This window comes from Lissotriton vulgaris, unplaced genomic scaffold (assembly GCF_964263255.1).
Source record: "Lissotriton vulgaris unplaced genomic scaffold, aLisVul1.2 SCAFFOLD_1032, whole genome shotgun sequence".
NCBI classification, from domain to species: Eukaryota; Metazoa; Chordata; class Amphibia; order Caudata; family Salamandridae; genus Lissotriton; species Lissotriton vulgaris.
Window position 1 is genome coordinate 690,272 of NW_028250077.1, and position 22,777 is coordinate 713,048.

Here is a 22,777-nt window from a genome sequence, read left to right on the forward strand (position 1 = left end):
AAACAGAAAAAAACCAAGGCAGACACACTACAGTTATCGCGGGTTACTTGGTGAAGAACAGAGTCTTCAGCTCCTTCCTGAAAGCCAAGAGGTTGTTTGCTTTCCGAAGGGAAAGTGGGAGTTCATTCCACAGGCAGGCTGTCACATGTTGGAAGGAGCGACCTCCCATCCGGACACGTTTGACCACAGGTACCTCCATTTTGGCCAGTTCGGCCGATCGCAAAGACCTCCGTGGCACATAGAAAGCGATACGCTTCCTCAGATAGTGAGGGCCAATCGCATGGAGAGCTTTAAACGCCAAAGTAAGGAGTTTAAATCTAATTCTCCCAGCGATAGGCAGCCAGTGCAGCCTGGCTAAGAGCGCTGAGGTTGTGGTTGTGTCGGTCCTGTCCTCCACCAGGCCTAGGGTGCCTAAAATAGGCCTGGAGGAGTAGGATAAGGAAAGCAGCCTACCTCTGGGAATTCGCTGTCTGCTATGATACTGTTTTCCATGGCGGACTCGAAAAACAACAGTATAAGAGGCAACAGTGAGACCCATCTAGAGCATATATATTCTGGTGGCATATATGAGGACAAAAAAAAAAAGACTCGACCATGCGGTTGTCGTAAATTGGCAGCAATTAGGTTAGCATTCGCTGAAGCTACGCGAGTTTTCGTTGTTATGTTGACCGGTTTTTGGAGGCCAATTTGTATTTACGGTCTCCATTTTGAGTGTCTACATTGCCTCGTGGTCACCATGCTCTTTGTCCTACGTCCTTGCTAGTTGACCACATGGTCTGCCCAGCAACAGGCTATAATTTGCTCGTGGTCAAGGTTCGCGCACGCGCAATCAAATCACATCTGTTACTAATCGATCACTGTTGAAAGATGTTTCCCCAACTGGTCAAGTTGCTAAACTCCTCCCACATGTTGGATGTGTTCCAAAAATGTCCTTATATGTACATGAAATCCTATTGTGTGTGCTGCCTACTTTTTAAACACTTGCATGGGTATAAAAGGGCCATGTGCCTTCTGTTCGGGGTGATACTTCTTGCATTACCAAAGAGTGCTGTTCGAATGTACCACCACCCCATGGGGTCCTAATAAACTGGTCTTTTGTATTCCAGTTTCCGTGCCAACTTCTATTCTAAGCTATCGAGAGTTATTTGCGGTGTATGTAGGCTCGTTAAAACTCTATACCACAAATTGGCACCCGAATCTGTATCATCGGCGTCTCGGATGCCCGAAGGACTGGCGATGTCGGTCCTCGACTGAGATCTTGATCGTTGGGTTGCCGTGCAGTGGCCGTTTGGTCGATTCGGGAACTTGGCAGTTGGAATCTGGATGGTTGAAACTATTGGTAAGCTTTGGATTGGTAAGGTAGTCTACTGACACTTACTGTGGCTTTTCGAATTTGTATAACATTTGTATTAGCTAACATTTGGACCTATGTTTTGTATCATATGTGGAGTGCACCTCACATAGACAAGTAATGTGGAGATATTTCTCTGATCTTATATTTATTTGAACGGCACAACTTATGTGAAATACTTTAAGTGCTACTTTACGTATAGTTTACGATTAGAAGAATCACAGCCGGCTCCCCCAGAGGGGACAACTAATAGGGAAATGTATGTTAAATTTGGACTTCCTCCCATAATGTATAGTACGTTATGGCATCGCTACACCAGTAAGGATCCTGAGTTACGCTGGCCAATGCATGGGTCATTTGATTTACGAAAGGTTCAGTATGTGGAGCAGTATTTGTTTCAGCGCAGGTCTAGACAGGATATGTTTGATTGTGTGGTATGTGGGAGAAAGTGGTGCGTGAGCGAATGAAGAGTGAGCAGGCCTTGGCTGAAAAAGAGCAACGGAAGGCTGCCCATGTCAAAGCTTTACAGCTACAGGATAAAGAAATAAAGGAGCAAAAAGAGAGGGAGGACAGGGAGCATAATTTGCTGATTAATGGTCAATTCCCTGTTCGACGCCCTCTTTATCCTGTCCTTAATATTCTACCCGATGATTTTTCATTATTAGATCGTTCTCCACCACCATATGCAATGCCTACGGCCCCGGATGACGACGAATCCTCTGACGATCGGGACGAAGGGCGGGGTACTCGTTCCATGCTTCCTGCCCCTCGTGCTTCTGATTTACGATCTCTCACTCGTAAAATTAGTCTTAATACTGCTTCTACTCTTGATGTTTTAGTGGGTATGGAGGGGTGGTCGGACAAGGAGCGGTCATATTTTTGGGAACATTTGGCAGTAGAAATTATCGAACGATTTAGGAAATATTCGCCTGAGATAGAATCTAAAGATGTAGCAGATGATCATCAGAGATTGCGTAATGCTGTTTTTGTTCTCGCAGAGACAGATGATTTTCTTCACCGTCTGATCAAAGTACGAGATTCTGCAACACGACTGCGAGAGGAGAAAAGATCAGTGAATCCGGCTGCGCTTCAGTCCCCAACCGTGGAAAAGGAAGCCGCTATCTTCGGATCAGATAAGGGTCACGTAATCCTATGCAGGAAGCCGCACCTTTTTATGTCCCTCCTAAAGGTCAAGGTACAGATGATAATAAACTGTTTGTTGATGCAAAGGGTTATTTTATTTACAATAGGGTTTATACCCCGTGGAATAGAACGGATGTTATGGACCTTAAAAATGCATTGCCTGATCCGAGGAAAAACCCAGCGGCTTTCTATGAAGAAGTAGAGAGGGCTATTAGTTCCTGCGTTATGACGTTAGTCGATATTGATCTATTTTTTGGGTTGATTTTACACCCTGATATGTGGAGGACTATTCGTAAAACTAATGATAGGGCAAATTTGGGGGCAGAATGGAATGATTAGATAGAGAAAGGGAACCCGCATGTAAACCGTGTGTATTAATTTTGGATCTTCCAGTAGCTATTTTGAATAAATTAAAATTGCTCATCCCGCCTAAAAAGATTGATTGGACTATGTTAGCCTCGTGTAAACAAAAGGCAGATGAGTCAGTGTCGGATTTCTTTACGCGGTTCGAGGAAGCTTTTCATGACTTTAGCGGTCAATCGTTAACAGATGATACGGGTAGGCATCTGTTTGTCGATAAGTATGTAGCGAACCTCTTGACAGAAATTGCTAAACGATTGAAAGCTAGTGAAAGCTTGTGGACCACTTAAACTCCTGCTTCTCTTTTGACTATGGATCAATATTATGAGAGGCAGGAGTTGGAGGCCAATGAAAATGATAAAAAGACAAAAGATTTGAAAACAAAAGGGATGTTGGCTCAGGTTTATGCCCTGCCTGCTAGAGGAAATGATAGAGGTAGACGTGGGTCTTATGGCTCGTCTCATTCTCGTCCTGGTCTCTCTGTAGATCAGTGTGCATACTGCAAACAGTTTGGGCATTGGCTTTCAGATTGTCCAGTGTTGCGTGCCCAGCAGAATCAACGTGGCCGAGGCCAAGTATGAACCAGAAACGGATATTCAGGCCCTAGAGGGAGTACAAAGGATCGTGCTAGGTTTGAATACAGTGGGCGTAGACAGGATGGGTACAATACTTTTGATAGGCGAAATCAGTATCAAATATCTAACTGTGGGTCTCCTGAATTCCAAGATGCTATTCATGCATAGGATTGCCTAAGATGGGGTATGGAATCGGTTGAAGTTCCAGTAGATCAGAGGGGTCCATATATTACAGCACATGTTTTGGGTTCCACTGATCAGTTTCTGGTCGATACAGGAGCTACTCGTAGCGCCTTGTCCAAACAATTGGTTCAGAGGGCTCCCCTGTCTGGCACAACAATTACATCAATTGGGTTCGATGGAACATCTTCCCTTAGCCCATTGTCACAACCACTTCCATTCCACCTTGATAAGTTCATTGCTCCCTGTCCATTTTTATTGTCTCCAAATACACCAGATAATATTGTGGGCCTTGATATGTTAAAACACTTTAGAGCTACGATACGCTGCTCCCCCGAAGGGGTGCGTGTTATTTTGAATGAGAATTATCCAGTGGTTGAGAGATTGTGTCTTGTTAAGGAAGATGCTGCATTAGCTTCCCTCCAGAGTGTTTTGTTGGCCACTTCTGATACTGATGTAGGACAAATGGTTATTCCTCCTGTCCATGTTGCCCCGGGTGCCACAATATAAGATTTCACGAGAAGGCGAAGAAGCACTGACGCATATTATTAGGGATTTGATTGAGGTTGGTGTTGTGGAAGAAGTCCCCTATAATGTTTGCAATAGTCCTATTCTCCCTATTTTGAAAAAGACACTGATACTAGGATTTATCGTTTCATTATTGATCAAAAGGAGGTGAATAAAATTGTAGTGCCCCAATATCCAGTGGTTTCAGATATCACTACTCTGCTTAATTTGGTTCCTCCTAAAGCTACTACGTTTCCTGTTATTGACTTGAAGAACGCTTTCTTTTCGATCCCTATTGACCCTGATAGCCGATATCTATTTGGGTTCACTTTGAATAATCGATCGTACAGATTTTGTAGAGTTCCTCAAGGCTATATGGAAAGCCCAAGTATTTATAGTCGGGCATTGAAGAGGCAGCTCGATTCTTTCGGGTTACCGCAAGGAGTGGCTCTCATTCAATACGTCGATGACTTATTGTTGGCAGCCGACACCCCTGAACAATTTGAGAAGAGTACTTTATCTTTGCTCTCTTTTCTTGCCATGCACCATCATAAAGTGTCACAAAAGAAATTACAATATTGTAGACCGAAGGTGACCTATTTAGGCCATCTTCTGTCTAAGGAGGGGTGTGCACTGACACCAAATCATATTCAAGCAATCTTAGACACACCAGTGCCTTCCACTCAGAAAGATGTTCGTGCCTTCATTGGGTGGACTTCATTTTGTAGACAATGGATATTAGGATTTTCACATATTGTAAAACCCTTGTTAGCACTGTTGTCAAAAGACACTCCGATTCCCCTTTCATGGACAGATGAATGTAAGAATACTTTCCATCAGTTAAGATAAGCTCTTTGCTCTGCACCAGTGTTAGGCACACCAGATTATACAAAGACCTTTACACTTTATGTACAATAGAACGATGGGTGCGCATTGTCAGTTTTAGTGCAGACACACGGTGATAAACAGCGTCCTTGTGCATACTTTTCAGCAGTACTTGATCCTGTTGCACGAGGGTTACCTGGGTGTTTTCGATCAGCTGCAGCAACAGCTGTATCTATACTGCAAAGTGAAGGAATAGTTTTGTCACACAAATTGTTGGTGCTAGTACCCCATGCAGTAGATGCTTTGTTGAATCAAATGAAAACACAGCATTTAACTAGTTCCCGTCTGACAGGATATGAATTAACGTTGCTGTTGCCTCATATTACTTTGAAGAGGTGCGCGACCTTAAATCCAGCTGCTTTGCTGCCATATCCTGCATCGGAGTCTCAGTCGAAAGAATGACACGATTGTATTTTTCTTACTGAGGAACAAACAAAGAGTCACATTGATTTGCAAGATACACCCCTTGCAGATGTTGAGGGAGAACTGTGGGTTGATGGATCATGCTTGAAATTGCCAGATGATAAAATAGGGCAAAGTAATGCTTTCGCTGACCAAACAGCTCACGAAACTGCGATGCGACAAAATGTTGCCCCATGTATGTGGTAAAATCTCAGGCTGAGAGATGGCATGATGTTAGAGAGGAAGTAGAACTGAAACAGTGGTCTACAGAAGGAGTACTGGATGATGAAGTTTGTTGGCGTAGCAAGGACATGTAAAAATGGAAATTGCCTGCGGCCTATTTACAACCAATGGTTCAAATGGCACATGGACTGGCACATGTTGGAGCTCTCGCAATCACTAAATTGCTTGCACGAGTTTGGGAGCATCCTGAGATTGCCAGTACGGCTAAGAGAGTAGTACAGTCCTGCTTGATATGCTTGCAGCATAATTCTGGAAAAGGGGCACCCACTCCTACAGGAGGGTTTGCTCCACCGACTACACCATTTGAAGTATTGCAGATGGATTACATACAACTTGAGAGCTGTAACAATCTGAAGTACGTCCTAGTAGTGGTATGTGCTTTCAGTAAATGGATAGAAGCCTACCCTACGAAGGATAATACAGCATTGACTACAGCCAAGGTGTTACTGAAGGAATATTTCCCTAGGTATGGTGTTTGTAAATTTTTGTGGACGACAATGGACCTCATTTCGTGGGGAAAGTTGTGGAGTATGTCGTGAAAGGATTAGGAATAAAACAAAAATGTCATGCTGCGTTTCATCCGCAGTCAGCAGGACTGGTGGAACGATACAATGCTACTCTAAAACTTAAGCTAGCGGGGATTGTGGCCTCCACGTCCTTGAAATGGCCGGACACTCTACCTCTGGCGTTATTATCTATAAGATCAGTGCCCCATTCACGGTCAGGTCTTATACCTTATGAGGTAGTGTTTGGGGGGCCTAAGAATATTTGAGGAGTTCCTAAACCACGCTCTTTACGTGATGTGCCTTGCATATTGATGAGTGACTATCTGGCACACTCAACAAATGATTTACTTTCTATTCATCAACAGGTTTGAGAGGTTCTTCCAGACAGATCTACGGGTGAGGCTCATGATCTCCGACCTGGCGACCACGTGATGGTCCGATCTTTTGAGAGGTCGAGCAGTCTAGAGCCAAGGTGGGGTGGACTGGAGCAGGTCCTTCTGGCAACGAGAACAGCAGTGTGAGTGACGAACTGGAAAAGGTGGATCAACACCACCCATTGTCGCCATGCCTCCGCCGACTTGGTGAAACCTGCTGTGTTGTCCGACTACCGAGACATCTGGGATGCGGAGAGGAGTCCAGCCATCACGCCCGACGAATCTTAGGAAGTCTTCCCGGACCACACTACTCCTGGAGCATCGAGATACCATCGAAGGCCAAGAAAAGAATCTGCTGCGAACAAGACTGGTTGAGCTACCCCCCGGGGTTTGTGGAACGGAATGCCGAAGTGGCAAGCCCTGCTTAGTACAGCGACACCCGTCTTGATTCTCGTTGAAGAAATCAACGGCTGGCCCTTGGGCTCAGCGCTCATTTTATTTTGTTAAGTTTTTACAGGAAGCCTGTTCACGCTGCTATCAGAATAAAAAACAAGAAGATCATTTGTGTTGTATGTTTTGCTGTTGCTTTGGTGGTTATAGTGACAACAGCTTGGTTTACAGAAAGAGTGGCTCCAGCACGAGAATATTTGTTTACCACTACTCCTGTTCCACTTGAGCATTTCCATTTTTCTCTGCCATACCATGAGCAAAAGCATAGACAGACTTATTTGAATAACACTCATCCAGATGCTGCATCATACGCACAATACTAAGAACATTACAAACTGTTGGGTGTGCGGAATGTTACCAGGTCATCAAAAGAAAGGAGGAACGCCTCTTATTCCTCTTCCCTTCTCTCACAATGGTTCTTGCTGTGCTTGGTATGCACTTTTGTTCACTTTAAGATGGCCATCAAAGTGTGGACTTCTTTTCTGTCTCAACCAAGTTTGCCATCAGGATGAAAATGGTTACCCACAAGCGAAAGGAACTAAATTGGAGTGGGAAGAATACCGACCGGACAATGTATCCTCACCACACGTCTTTACCAATACAAGAACAAATATGTCTGATTTATTAGTAATATCTGTTATTAAAGCTAAAGCAGACCTATGTATTAAAAATGAAGGAACAATTCCAGTTGGGGAAAGGGAATGCACCACAGTACTAGCATTTGATGGAAAGAATGATGTTACATTTGTGACTTCGTGTAATACTTTCTTTATTTGCGGGAATAAAGGATACCATCGACTTCCAATGGGATGGTCAGGGATATGTTATGTATCGTTTATACTGCCCCCTGTGTTTATAGCACCTGAAATGTACCATAAAAATGCTGTATTGTATCATGAATTAATTATAAATAGAGTGAAGAGAAGTATAAGTGTAGACAATATAGACCAAACCGATACCTCACTACAACAATATGTCGATTTTAATTTGGGCATGTTTGCTTTTGTAGGGGGTGCCTTAAACAGTAGAAAAGTGAGACGACTAACACGTATTGTAGAAGCTGTTGCTAATCAAACTGCTATGGCATTAGGAAATATTACAGAAGAGCTTCAAATTGCTAGAATTGTTATGCTCCAGAACCGTATGGTTCTAGACGTTATATCAGCTGACCGAGGAGGTGCATGTCGCATTATCGGAAGTAGTTGCTGCGTGTTTGTACCTGATAATTCGCCATCTGTATATGATGCAATTTCTAAATTACTTAAGATTGCTGCTGAAATTCATCCTGGGAATGGTACATGGACATTTTCGGGTTGGATCTGGACATTAATCACCACGTGGGGTTGGAAACTATTGACAATACTATGTCCAATAATTGCAACAATGTGGTCTCACACTATGTTCCGTTTGTTAACCAATTAGGCTAGCATTCGCTGAAGCTACGCGAGTTTTCGTTGTTAGGTTGACCGGTTTTCGAAGGCCATTTTGTATTCACGGTCTCCATTTTGAGTGTCTACATTGCCTCGTGGTCACCATGCTCTTTGTCCTACCTCCTCGCTAGTTGACCACATGGTCTGCCCAGCAACAGGCTATAATTAGCTCGTGGTCAAGGTTTGCGCATGCGCAATTAAATCACATCTGTTACTAATCGATCACTGTTGAAAGATGTTTCCCCAACTGGTCAAGTTGCTAAACTCCTCCCAAATGTTGGATGTGTTCCAAAAATGTCCTTATATGTACATGAAATAGTTTTATGTGTGTGCCGCCTACTTTTTAAACCCTTGCATGGGTATAAAAGGGCCATGTGCCTTCTGTTCGGGGTGATACTTCTTGCATTACCGAAGAGTGCTGTTCGATTGTACCATCACCCCATGGGTTCCTAATAACCTTGTCTTTTGTATTCCAGTTTCCATGTCAACTTCTATTCTAAGGTATCGAGAATTATTTGCAGTGTATGTAGGCTCGTTGAAACTCTATACCACATGGTTGCGACTACTATCATCGAGCATCTTTGTGCAACTGTCCTTGAAGCCCACACTGTAAATGACAATGGCATGATGGAGACATGACAAACTGATTAACTATCAGTCATCGGCTCCAATGAGGATGCCCTTCAGCTCCGTACAATTAAAGCTTGTGCTATAGGAAATGGTACTCCGAGCACATCACCACCAAGTACGTATAGCAGGGCAGAGGAATGTGCAGTCTGAAAAATATAGTTTTTGCATGGGTGAACTTTTTGAGGCAAAAGTCACTGAACTGATGTACATAGTAGTCAGTAGGGTACCCCAGAGTCTGTGCTTGATTAATCTAGAACTCTTACAGAGGGAAGAGGCTACCAAAGGTCCGCTGCGCTATTCTGGGGATCATACAGTGCAAACGTGTAATTGAACCTTTATTGAACTGGGTGGTATTTTTTGTTGTGACCTTAAAATATTTTTTCTTACTAAAGATAAGTATTAGGCTAGCCATAACATTATTGTGTCTGTGATTGACTGTTGGGTTCTGAGAGCCTGACTCCTCGACCTTGCTATCCTGAGAGTCAAGTGCAGAAAGGGATATCCGCGGCGTGTTTCATAGCCACTGTAGGACAGACCTCAGGACACCAGAGGCAAACAACCTCAACCAACATGTCCATCAGCCCCTCTCTGACCTTCATCACTTCTGCCCCTGTTCGTGGTCTGGCCGTGCTCAAACCCTGAGACTCGTGTCCAGGGCTAGGATCTGGTGCACAGTGTTTTACAGCAATGAACGGGCACTCAGCTGTCAATCCTATCAGGGGTATAGCGACAAGTGAGGTAACAACCACTAAAGAATGAAGAGTGCACATTAGGAGAAGCACTTCATGAAAAGTGTAGGAGGGTTTATAAGATACCATAAAAGGTTTATGGCAATGACACCCTTGTTAAATGTATATCTACAGACACCCTCTGTTGAATACTTAAATATCACAACCAATGGCAGTGTCAGAGTGGTGATAAATGTGCACCACTGCTGAAGAGGCTTCCACGTTACAAACCTGCCCCTTCTCCCATTCTGAGGCAGAGCTGGGTGCACTAGATGTCCTGGGACATTCCAGTCAGCTATGGCGTATCCCTGTAAGAGAGGTCTAATGAAGACATAAAAGAGGACGTGTCAAACTATGGCTGATTAATAAGAGTGTTGCAGGAAAATCTTACAATGATGGTTGAGCAAAACAGAGAATGTCCTAGGTCAGAGGCTGAAGCTGAGCTGTGCCCATTTCATTTCTAGAATTAGAAATGCATATATCCTGAAGAAGGGAATGTAAATGTCCTCAAACGTGCTAAATTTAGAGGGCACTTGGTTTAGATGAACTATTCTTGGGTTAAAACTCATGTACACAATGTTGCAGCTTCCAGGCTTGTTTTATTAATTATCACATCCAAAGAATTTAGTGGGTTTACTTATTGATCTGCACATCTATTGACATACTAAGTCTAGGTGTTGATTTTCAAACGTACTACTAAGGGGTGCTCATATAATGTTGTAATACCCACCCACCAGGGTATTTTCATCTCTAGGACTACAAAGTCAAGAACAGTGATCAACCACAGTACATCAGAGCACACCCGATCATTATATCTATGATCCAACAAGATAGTGAGACAAAAAATGGTGGAGATTCTTCCACAAAATGCACTCCAATTGTCCTTGTCAAGTGTCCTTTCAATAAAGTTTGAAGCACGATCCTGAATCAGGTCTTTTCCGTTTGACTTTTATTTCCAATTTTCTAAACACATGAAGAACAACAGCAGCCGACGCCGGTTTTCGCCCACTGGGCTTTTTCAAGGCCCTGAATTGAATATGTATTGTTTTAGTGGGCGAAAAGCGCGTCGGCTGCTGTTGTTCTTCGTGTGTTTGGAAAATTGAAAATAGAAGTAAAAACGGATAAGACCTGATTCAGGATTGTGCTTGAAACTTTATTGAAAGGACACTTGACAAGGACAATTGGAACGCATCTTGTGAAAGAATCTCCACCATTTTTTGTCTCACTATCTTATTGGATCATAGATTTAGTGAGCAGGTGTGCTCTGATGTACTGTGGTTGATCATTGTTTTATTACTTAGATGAACTCTTTTGGATGTTCTGTGGTTTGTTGATGTATATACAATACCATAGCATGATTACACTGATAAAACCTTTGTTTAGGAAGAGGCTTACACCAGGCTTGCTCAGTCTGATGGATGTATAGATCATTACCGATCCCAGCATGCACAACCCACAGAGGTACACACCCACACAGAAGCATGCATACATTTCCCGACTCACACACAAACCTTGTACAAACTCACAGGTGGATATCCTCAGTCCATGCATGCACAGACTCACAGCACAGAAGCACACAACCATGCATATATATACTCCCACACAGATGCATATAAAGTCACACAGATGTATAACTCCAGATCCATGCATACACACTCCCAGAGGTACACACTCATACAAATGCACACATTAATGTGCAAACTCACACACAAACCTTGTAAAGACTCACAGATGGATATCTTCAGTCCATGCAGGCACAAAATTACACATCCATACATATATATACACTCACACAAAAATGCATATAAAATCTCATGGTTGTGTAACTCCAGACTTATGCATATATAACACCTTGTGATACGCAAACTCATAGAAGCATCCACATTCGCAAGTACAAACCCACAGACTAAAGCATACACAACCCTCAACCACACATGCACATAGACACACACATGTATTTGCATACTTTGTCTCAAAACCTATATATGCATATACACAAGCACTAATCCAAGCCCAAACAACAGACAGATATAGAGAAGCTCAGACATGCATGCACTCCATCAGATAACTCCAAGGCCATCCATACTTGAACAAATACTTAGACACGTGTCTAAGTGTGAACATGCACGCACACACATATGCACGCCCACACACACACACATATATACACACACACACACACCCACACACACACACACACACTGGCACGTACTCCCAGTCAGATAATGCCACACCTGCGCACATACTCTAACACACACAGTGAGGGTGTGTAAGTACTACCTTAGTATCAGAAGAGTAATTCTTGATTTTATGATTTTTAGGATGAACCCTTGGCCGAATGCATTCCAAATATAAGTGCAGTGACTCCTGTCAGTATATTAATTTGCTGGGGACCATGACACAGTTTGTAGGGTGACTCATCAGCCTCTGTGTACTTGAACTCTAAGAGGTCATAAAAAGACATGGGCAGGGACATACACAGACACACAGAGACACAACAGTCACTGCAGCCACTCACCCTCATGGTTTGATACTGTTCTACTTCCTTGATTTTAGACTCCTGAAAATATTTGTCCTCTTTCTTCAGAAGACACAGCCACTCTTGAAGTTTTACCTGCAGAGATGAAAGTGCAAGAAATAAGTGTAGATATATGGAGTGCAGTCTTTTTTTTATTATTAATACATTTGATTGGCTTTAACGGTACATAGCGGGCAGAGCTCGAAGCATACATTTTGGATACAGTTTATATGAGATGGTACCAATTATATTCAAACAACATTGCCTGTGAACATACAGGCCCAATAACTAAACTTGGCACAGGCTACTATATGTTTCACTATCAGTAAAATGTTCAGGTGTACATGTTTAGATGACAGAGCGACTCATCTTACCTAAATATTGGTCCAGTTTGATTTGATTGCCTCCTTTAGGGAGGGTCGGATGGGAGGCAAGTCTATGCTGCGGTATGTTGCCCAGTGAGACCATATTTTTGTGGACAACCACGCGCCTGATACACTGCGATTTCAGCCTCCATGCATTTGTTTGCGGCCTTTCTCCACCCACCCATTGATGGAGGGGAGGTACCCTTCCTCGTTTGGGCAATGCCCTGCTTGGCAAGTGTGAGGCCCAAAAATATAGTGGCAAGTCGTGACTAGTTAGAGCCTCAGTCCAGGCATCGTCTGTAAAGTCGTGGATGTCAGCTTTCCATGCATCCAGGGTTTTTTGTACTGTGGTTTGGGTATGGGTAGTCAATGTCTGGCAGATTTGCCGGATCTTATGCGTGCCAAGATCCCCCATTAGTAAACCTCCCTCAAGGGTGTGAAATTCTGGTAGACCTCCAGCGAACAGATTAGGGAGTCAGGGCGTGTCTCAGCTGCAGATATTTGTAAAACTGAGTCCAGTGCAAGTGATATTCTATCTGCAGTTGCTGAAACGATTTGAGAGTTGGTCCCAGCAGGATGTCACTCAGGGTAGAGAGTCCAATGAGGTCCCAGGCTCGGAAACCTGGAAGTTCGGCGACAGGTCGCAAGTAGGTACCCTTCCACAGAGGGGCTGTCTGCGTCATGCTCCCATCCCAGCCCATTTTATTCATGATATAACGCCAGAGCTGGATGACAGTTCTGCAGGTGGGGGTTGAGTGGCCAAGGTTTTTACGACTGTGGAGGAGGCTCAAGGGGGGGGGGGATGGTACCCTTTATTGCTTGTCACTCCACAGCAAACGATGGATCGGTGTATGAGCTGTACCACCACTCGTTGATATTCAACAGATGAGATGCCACATGGTAGAGATATATATGTATATATAAAATCAGCCACCGCAATCCCGCCACAGTACGTCGACTGGGTGCAGGTTCGGAGCGTCGTAGCGCAACACTGACGATGCCCCCTCCCCATAGGAAATTGTTAAGGAGTGCATTAACCTGGGCGAACCACGTGCACGGATTGATTTAATGTGCCCAAGATATCGTGGGACAAGGGGATATGAAGATCCCCGGATATTTGAAGCCCTTGGTTGCGTGAGAGTACTGCGAAGCCCTGGAGACGCGCTCATGGTGACCGCATACTGGAACGAACACTGACTTCGCTGGATTGTCTCCAAGGCTGGAGGTCTCCTCAAACACCCAAAATATCTGGAGAATCCGGGGGCGGGAAAATCTGGGATCGGTTAAAAAGAATAACACCTTGTCTGCATATAGCACAATACTGTCGGACCGGTCTAGTGACTATTCATACCGACAAATTAACGGGTCGCGCTGCACCCATGTAGCTAAGGGCTCTATGGCGAGCGCAAATAGCAATGTATGCAAGGGGCAACCCTGCCTAGTACCCAGATGTATTGGGAAGGGTGCTGACCGGAAGCCTGCTCCACGCACAGAGGCTGAGAGCTCTGTGTGTAATCATTGTATGTAAGACAAAAAGCGTAGGCCAAAGTTGAGAGATCGGAGGAGCTGAAAAAAATATGTCCAACTCAGGGAATCTAACGCCTTATCTATACCGGTCTAATATTGTGCTGAGTAGACCGATGCGGCATGAAGCTGGCCTGGTCGGGGTGGATCAGTTTGTGGATACACATGTGGAGGCGGTCAGCAAGGACCTTACCCAACAGTTTGGGTTCAAAATGTAGGAGGAGGATGTGGTGGTAAGAAGATGGTTCTTCTGGGGGTTGGCCTGGTTTAAGGAACACCACTATCTCGGCATGGAACCAATCAGGAAGTAAGATGTGCTGCTCCCGAGCCTCATGGAGTACATCCAACAGATGTGGCCGAACTGCGCCATGTGTCACTAGGAAGTCACTAAGGAAGCCATTGGGGCCAGGCGCGCGACCGGCGTGCATGTTGGATAAAGCCGCAGCGAGTTCCTCTGCGCTAATGGTGGCATCTAGCTGGTCGCGCAGGTGGTCTGGGAGATTTTTGGGTGATCTGTCTGTTGGAAATTCCCCTATTGTCACGCGCGATTTGAGTTACTTCTGCTCGTATACGAAGGCATAGTTGGCCCTTGGGCAACTGTGTCCGGGTAGTACAAAAGGACTCTGTCCGCGTTTCGCTGTGCCGGCACCGAGGCGGGGGTCATCGCCACCTGACACAAACGATGAATCATTTTGTTTGATTTTTCACCCCATTGATAAATCCTATGTTGGGCCGCTAACCAGATCTCATACATCTCATTAGTGAGATGTTGATGGGTTTGTTGTTGTACTTGGAGGAGGCTGCATTGCGGTATTAGGCCTGAGGTCTCTGCAGCTTTGGATTTTCTAGGTCTACTATTTGTGCAAGGCGCATGCGTTTTTCCCTGCGCGAAAGCTGATGTCCACCCCATGAACAGTGGGTTTAAGAGCTTCCCACAGTATAACACTGGACGGGGCAGTGCCCAAATTTGACATTAGATAGTCAAGTTCAAGAAATACTTTATTCGGTTTAATTACAAAAACCATAAAAGTACAGAACACATAAAAATGATCCATGGGTCACCAGACAGCATAATGACATAAAGATACAATATAAAAAGGGAGCACATGATGCCAAAGTTTAAAAACAACAATATGTATGTCATTCTATAATTGAAAAAAGAAAGCAACATAAAAGGATTTAGATTAAATCTTGATTCAGGTTACAATGGTCAGTATTTACAGTAAATCATCTAGGACCAGTTGATCTTTTTGCTGAGTCTCACTGCTATGGTTAAGAATTTAGCTACATTGTAAATTTCCCATACGTCTGCTAGTAATTGAAGGTGCAATAAAGCGGACTTAACTTGCCTAAACCCTTTCCCCTTTAACAAAGGGATAATGAACTTTTTCCTGATGTCCTTAAAGTAATCACAAAAAAACAAAAAGTGAACAGTATCCATGATCGAACAACCGTCACATTTACACAAATCCAGGTCCAGACGCTTGGTCCAGCCAGGGCGGCCTGAAATTAATAGATTTTGTTCAATCGGAACTTGGTTAGAAGATACCTATGACTTGAGTTGTTGACAGTCTTTAGGTAGAGTTCTAGGTAGTCTGTAATTGCCTGTCGGAGAACGTCTTGGTAACCCGGGTCGCCGAGGTGCCAGGGTGACATGCATCATCCGAAGGGGGGGGGTTTGTTTGCCCAATGTGGAGTCTAAGTGGATGCGGGGGGGGTCGGAGAGGCCTCTGGGCAGGATAGACATGTGAGGCCCTATGTATGTGGCTGCATAGTAAGAAGTAGTCAAATCTGGATAGGGAGCCATGTACTGCTGAAAGGAACATGGCAGGCATTTCACCCAGGTGTGGTGGTAGCTGGTGGAGTTTGGATTCTCTTGATTGGGGCCTATGTCCTGACTCACGTCGGCGGTCCAAGGTTGACATGGCTTCAATCCAGTCGATGCCCAGTTTTATTAGGCCATCAGGGAGTTCTCCCCACAGTGGTGTGATTTTGTCAATTAAAGTGTGTCCTAAAGGGGGAGAGACGTAAACGCTGCCTATGGTTATTGTTTTGCTGTATAATGTACCTGTCGCTATGGTGTATCGTTCCCCTGGATCTGACCAGAGTTTGGACAGAGTGAAGGGGATACTGCAGTGCACCAGAATGGCTGTTCCGGGACAGCCGCCTGTGAACCCTGAGTGATCTACTGTGTCATAAACAAACCGGGCAAGACATGGGGCTTTATTGCAGAGTAGATGGGTCTCTTTCAGTAGGAGTATATTAGTCTGCGGCGCACTCCTGAATTTCCCTAGTGATGGCACTAAATGTTGCTGCCTAGCGCCACAAGGGTGCCTGCGTTGCAGGGAATGATGGTTCATTTGCACATAAACAATCACTAATGGCGATTAGTAATTTCTATGTGTGCTTAAGACTGCAGCACATATAAAAGTTGGAAAACTTAATTTTTTAATGATTGTTTATGTGCAGGAAGGGACCCTTTCTGCACATGAACAATCACTAATGGCGAATTCCTGTTTCTGTCTGTGCTGCAGAATGCAGCAAACATGGAAACAGCAAAAACGAGGAGAAATGAATCATTTCTCCTCGTTGCACCTGTTTAAAACCAGGTTTTCCCTGGTCTTATTTTTGGTGCTGCCCCATGATTACGCCTCCGTTGTAATTAAGGGGAAGTGTCAAAAAGCAATGGGTTTTGTGGTGGAACACCCACAGCAACACCCATAGCCCCTCCTTTTGCTGCGAACTGCTGCGGTAAAGGGCATATTTACAAGGTGATGTTAAGCCACGTTAAGTGGCTTAAGGCCACCTTGTAAATATGGAGCAGGGCATTGAGCCACATGATTGTCATTAAAAGTGATGTTCCTGCGGTGCAATGCCCTTGTAAATATGCCCCCAAGTCTTCTATCACCGACAAATGTGAGAGCCCAGGCGCTACACACTGCTTTAACCATTAAACCCTTTCAGTATATGGTGGTATCCCAAAACACCCACATACATAGGACTTCTGATTATCTGCAGCTGCTTATGTGGTGCGAGGTGAAAACCTCGGGGCTCTGACAGACACCCAGTGCGATCCTCTGCAGTTTTTTACATGGTCACACTTGGAAACTCACTTACAACTAACAAACTTACCTAATGCGCATGGGCAGCCTTCACCAGGGACCCGCGGAGGCCCAGAGAGCAAACTGTGATCCCTGAATGATCAGAGAGGTCCCTTCAGAGACCCGCGGAGACCCACAGAGCGAACGGTGATCCCTGAGTGATCAGAGGTCCCTTCAGAGACCCGCGGAGACCCACAGAGCGAACGTGATCCCTGAGTGATCACAGAGGTCCCTTCAGAGACCCGCGGAGACCCACAGAGTGAACGGTGATCCCTGAATGATCACAGAGGTCCCTTCAGGGACCCGCGGAGACCCACAGAGGGAACGGTGATCCCTGAATGATCACAGAGGTCCCTTCAGGGACCCGCGGAGACCCACAGAGTGAACTGTGATCCCGGAATGATCACAGAGGTCCCTTCTCCAGGGACCCCCGGAGACCCACAGAGTGAGCTGTGATCCCCGAATGATCACAGAGGTCCCTTCAGGGACCCATGGAGACCTACAGAGTGAACGGTGACCCCTGAATGATCACAGAGGTCCCTTCAGGGACCCGTGGAGACCCAGAGAGCGAACAGTGATCCCTGAGTGATCATAGAGGTCCCTTCAAGGACCCGTGGAGACCCACAAAGTGAACGGTGATCCCCGAGTGATCACAGAGGTCCCTTCAGGGACCCGCGGAGACCCACAGAGTGAACGGTGATCCCTGAGTGATCACAGAGGTCCCTTCAGGGACCCACAGAGACCCACAGAGTGAACGTTGATCCCTGAATGATCACAGAGGTCCCTTCAGGGACCCGCGGAGACCCACAGAGTGAACAGTGATCCCTGAATGATCAGAGAGGTCCCTTCAGGAACCCGCAGAGACCCACAGAGTGAACGGTGATCCCTGAGTGATCACAGAGGTCCCTTCTCCAGGGATCCATGGAGACCCACAGAGTGAAATGTGATCCCTGAATGATCACAGAGGTCCCTTCTCCAGGGATCCATGGAGACCCACAGAGGGAACTGTGTTCCCCGAGTGATCACAGAGGTCCCTTCTCCAGGGATCCATGGAGACCCACAGAGTGAACTGTGATCCCTGAATGATCACAGAGGTCCCTTCAGGGACCAGCGGAGACCCACAGAGGGAACGGTGATCCCTGAGTGATCAGAGGTCCCTTCAGGGACCCACGGAGAGCCAGAGAGCGAACAGTGATCCCTGAGTGATCATAGAGGTCCCTTCAGGGACCCGTGGAGACCCACAAAGTGAACGGTGATCCCTGAGTGATCACAGAGGTCCCTTCAGGGACCCGCGGAGACCCACAGAGTGAACAGTGATCCCTGAATGATCAGAGAGGTCCCTTCAGGAACCCGCAGAGACCCACAGAGTGAACGGTGATCCCTGAGTGATCACAGAGGTCCCTTCTCCAGGGATCCATGGAGACCCACAGAGTGAAATGTGATCCCCGAATGATCACAGAGGTCCCTTCTCCAGGGATCCATGGAGACCCACAGAGTGAACTGTGATCCCTGAATGATCACAGAGGTCCCTTCAGGGACCAGCGGAGACCCACAGAGGGAACGGTGATCCCTGAGTGATCAGAGGTCCCTTCAGGGACCCACGGAGACCCACAGAGTAAATGGTGATCCCTGAGTGATCAGAGGTCCCTTCAGGGACCCACGGAGACCCACAGAGTGAACGGTGATCCCTGAGTGATCACAGATGTCCCTTCAGGGACCCGCAGGGACCCATAGAGTGAACGGTGATCCCTGAATGATCACAGAGGTCCCTTCAGGGACCCGCAGAGACCCACAGAGTGAACTGTGATCCCTGACTGATCACAAAGGTCCCTTCAGGGACCCGCGGAGACCCACAGAGTGAACAGTGATCCCTGAATGATCACAGAGGTCCCTTCAGGGACCCACAGAGTGAACGGTGATCCCTGAATGATCAGAGAGGTCCCTTCAGGGACCCGCAGAGACCCACAGAGTGAACTGTGATCCCTGAATGATCAGAGAGGTCCCTTCAGGGACCCACAGAGTGAACGGTGATCCCTGAATGATCAGAGAGGTCCCTTCAGGGACCCGCAGAGACCCAAAGAGTGAACTGTGATCCCTGAATGATCAGAGAGGTCCCTTCAGGGACCCGCAGAGACCCACAGGGTGAACAGTGATCCCTGAGTGATCACAGAGGTCCCTTGCCCTCTTCTAGGAGGTGCGACTAACCTGTGATCCCTAAAAGCTGATTTAAATGCTGTGTATTGCTCTGAAATCCAACTCCCATACCTTGTGCGATTGGACAACCATTTATGTGGGACCCACAGGGTGTCTTTGATCCCTGAACACCCAGATATTGCATCTTTTGGAGACTCCAGTATTGTATTCACTTGTGAATCATGAACATCCATGCACGGCTGAAAGACTTCTCTCCCCTTTCTTCTCCATTGTGGGATTCTCTGAATAAAATACTCCAGCCTTCCTGCTGAGACTTGGCAGGAGAGTGTGGCTTCAGTGTCTGTAGATTGATACACAAGGTGTCAGAACACCCTCAAGCCAGGCACAGCACTGAGCTGAGGAAATAGATACACCAGCATCTAATGTGGACTGAGCTCCTGAGTCACTGCTCCATGGCTTCCTATGAGCTCTGAGAGGTTCTCTACAGTCAGGTGAGCTGAGGGAATACATAAACCAGCATCTAATGTGGACTGAGCTCCTGAGTCACTGCTCCGGGGCTTCCTATGAGCTCTGAGAGGTTCTCTCCAGGTCAGGTGTGCTGAGGGAATAGATACACCAGCATCTAATGTGGACTGAGCTCCTGCGTCACTGCTCCAGGGCTTCCTAGGAGCTCTGAAGAGGTTCTCTCCAGGTCAGGTGTGCTGAGGGAATAGATATACCAGCATCTAATGTGGACTGAGCTCCTGCGTCACTGCTCCAGGGCTTCCTAGGAGCTCTGAAGAGGTTCTCTCCAGGTCAGGTGTGCTGAGGGAATAGATACACCAGCATCTACTGTGGACTGAGCTCCTGAGTCACTGCTCCAGGGCTTCCTATGAGCTCTGAGAGGTTCTCTCCTGGTCAGGTGTGCTGAGGGAATAGATACACCAGCATCTACTGTGGACTGAGCTCCTGCGTCACTGCTCCGGGGATTCCTATCAGCTCTGAGAGGTTCTCTCCAGGTCAGGTGTACTGAGGGAATAGATACACCAGCATCTAATGTGGACTGAGCTCCTGAGTCACTGCTCCAGGGCTTCCTATGAGCTCTGAGGGGTTCTCTCCAGGTCTGGTGAGCTGAGGGAATACATAAACCAGCATCTAATGTGGACTGAGCTCCTGAGTCACTGCTCCAGGGCTTCCTACTGAGCTCTGAGAGGTTCTCTTGAGGTCAGGTGTGCTGAGGGAATACATAAACCAGCATCTAATGTGGACTGAGCTCCTGAGTCACTGCTCCAGGGCTTCCTACTGAGCTCTGAGAGGTTCTCTCCAGTCAGGTGTGCTGAGGGAATACATAAACCAGCATCTAATGTGGACTGAGCTCCTGAGTCACTGCTCCAGGGCTTCCTATGAGGTCTGAGAGGTTCTCTCCAGGCCAGGTGTGCTGAGGGAATATATACACCAGCATCTAATGTGGACTGAGCTCCTGAGTCACTGCTCCAGGGCTTCCTACTGAGCTCTGAGAGGTTCTCTCCAGTCAGGTGTGCTGAGGGAATACATAAACCAGCATCTAATGTGGACTGAGCTCCAGAGTCACTGCTCCAGGGCTTCCTATGAGGTCTGAGGGGTTCTCTCCAGGTCAGGTGTGCTGAGGGAATAGATACACCAGCATCTAATGTGGACTGAGCTCCTGCGTCACTGCTCCAGGGCTTCCTATGAGCTCTGAGAGGTTCTCTCCAGGTCTGATGTGCTGAGGGAATATATACACCAGCATCTAATGTGGACTGAGCTCCTGAGTCACTGCTCCAGGGCTTCCTACTGAGCTCTGAGAGGTTCTCTCCAGTCAGGTGTGCTGAGGGAATAGATACACCAGCATCTAATGTGGACTGAGCTCCTGAGTCACTGCTCCAGGGCTTCCTACTGAGCTCTGAGAGGTTCTCTCCAGTCAGGTGTGCTGAGGGAATACATACACCAGCATCTAATCTGGACTGAGCTCCTGAGTCACTGCTCCAGGGCTTCCTATGAGGTCTGAGAGGTTCTCTCCAGGCCAGGTGTGCTGAGGGAATAGATACACCAGCATCTAATGTGGACTGAGCTCCTGAGTCACTGCTCCAGGGCTTCCTACTGAGCTCTGAGGGGTTCTCTCCAGGTCTGGTGTGCTGAGGGAATAGATACACAAGCATCTAATGTGGACTGAGCTCCTGAGTCACTGCTCCAGGGCTTCCTGCTGAGCTCTGAAAGGTTCTCTCCAGGTCTGGTGTGCTGAGGGAATAGATACACCAGCATCTAATGTGGACTGAGCTCCTGAGTCACTGCTCCAGGGCTTCCGATGAGCTCAGAGAGGTTCTCTCCAGTCTGGTGTGCTGAGGGAATAGATACACCAGCATCTAATGTGGACTGAGCTCCTGAGTCACTGCTCCAGGGCTTCCTATGAGCTCTGAGGGGTTCTCTCCAGGTCAGGTGTGCTGAGGGAATAGATACACCAGCATCTAATGTGGACTGAGCTCCTGAGTCACTGCTCCAGGGCTTCCTACTGAGCCCTGAGAGGTTCTCTCCAGGTCTGGTGTGCTGAGGGAATAGATACACCAGCATCTACTGTGGACTGAGCTCCTGAGTCACTGCTCCAGGGCTTCCTACTGAGCTCTGAGGGGTTCTCTCCAGGTCTGGTGTGCTGAGGGAATAGATACACCAGCATCTAATGTGGACTGAGCCTCAGTCACTGCTCCAGGGCGTCCTATGAGGTCTGAGAGGTTCTCTCCAGTCAGGTGTGCTGAGGGAATAGATACACCAGCATCTAATGAGGACTGAGCTCCTGAGTCACTGCTCCAGGGCTTCCTATGAGCTCTGAGAGGTTCTCTCCAGGTCAGGTGTTCTGAGGGAATAGATACACCAGCATCTAATGTGGACTGAGCTCCTGAGTCACTGCTCCAGGGCTTCCTATGAGCTCTGAGAGGTTCTCTCCAGGTCTGGTGTGCTGAGGGAATAGATACACCAGCATCTAATGTGGACTGAGCTCCTGAGTCACTGCTCCGGGGCTTCCTATGAGCTCTAAGGGGTTCTCTCCAGGTCAGGTGTGCTGAGGGAATAGATACACCTGCATCTAATGTGGACTGAGCTCCTGAGTCACTGCTCCAGGGCTTCCTACTGAGCTCTGAGAGGTTTTCTCCAGGTCAGGTGTGCGGAGGGAATACATAAACCAGCATCTAATGTGGACTGAGCTCCTGAGTCACTGCTCCAGGGCTTCCTATGAGCTCTGAGAGGTTCTCTACAGTCAGGTGTGCTGAGGGAATAGATACACCAGCATCTAATGTGGACTGAGCTCCTGAGTCACTGCTCCAGGGCTTCCTATGAGCTCTGAGAGGTTCTCTACAGTCAGGT

General features: G+C 46.7%; 1 protein-coding gene across 1 annotated transcript in view; it reads right to left on the minus strand.

Annotated features, from left to right (window-relative positions):
* The window catches only part of LOC147663379 (E3 ubiquitin-protein ligase TRIM39-like), a 209,826-nt gene that overhangs the window by 181,931 nt on the left and 5,118 nt on the right, over positions 1–22,777 (minus strand). Inside the window, exon 2 of the mRNA XM_086950483.1 lies at positions 12,283–12,378. Coding sequence (XP_086806609.1) covers positions 12,283–12,378 — 96 coding nt within the window. The remainder of the gene's footprint in view (positions 1–12,282; positions 12,379–22,777) is intronic.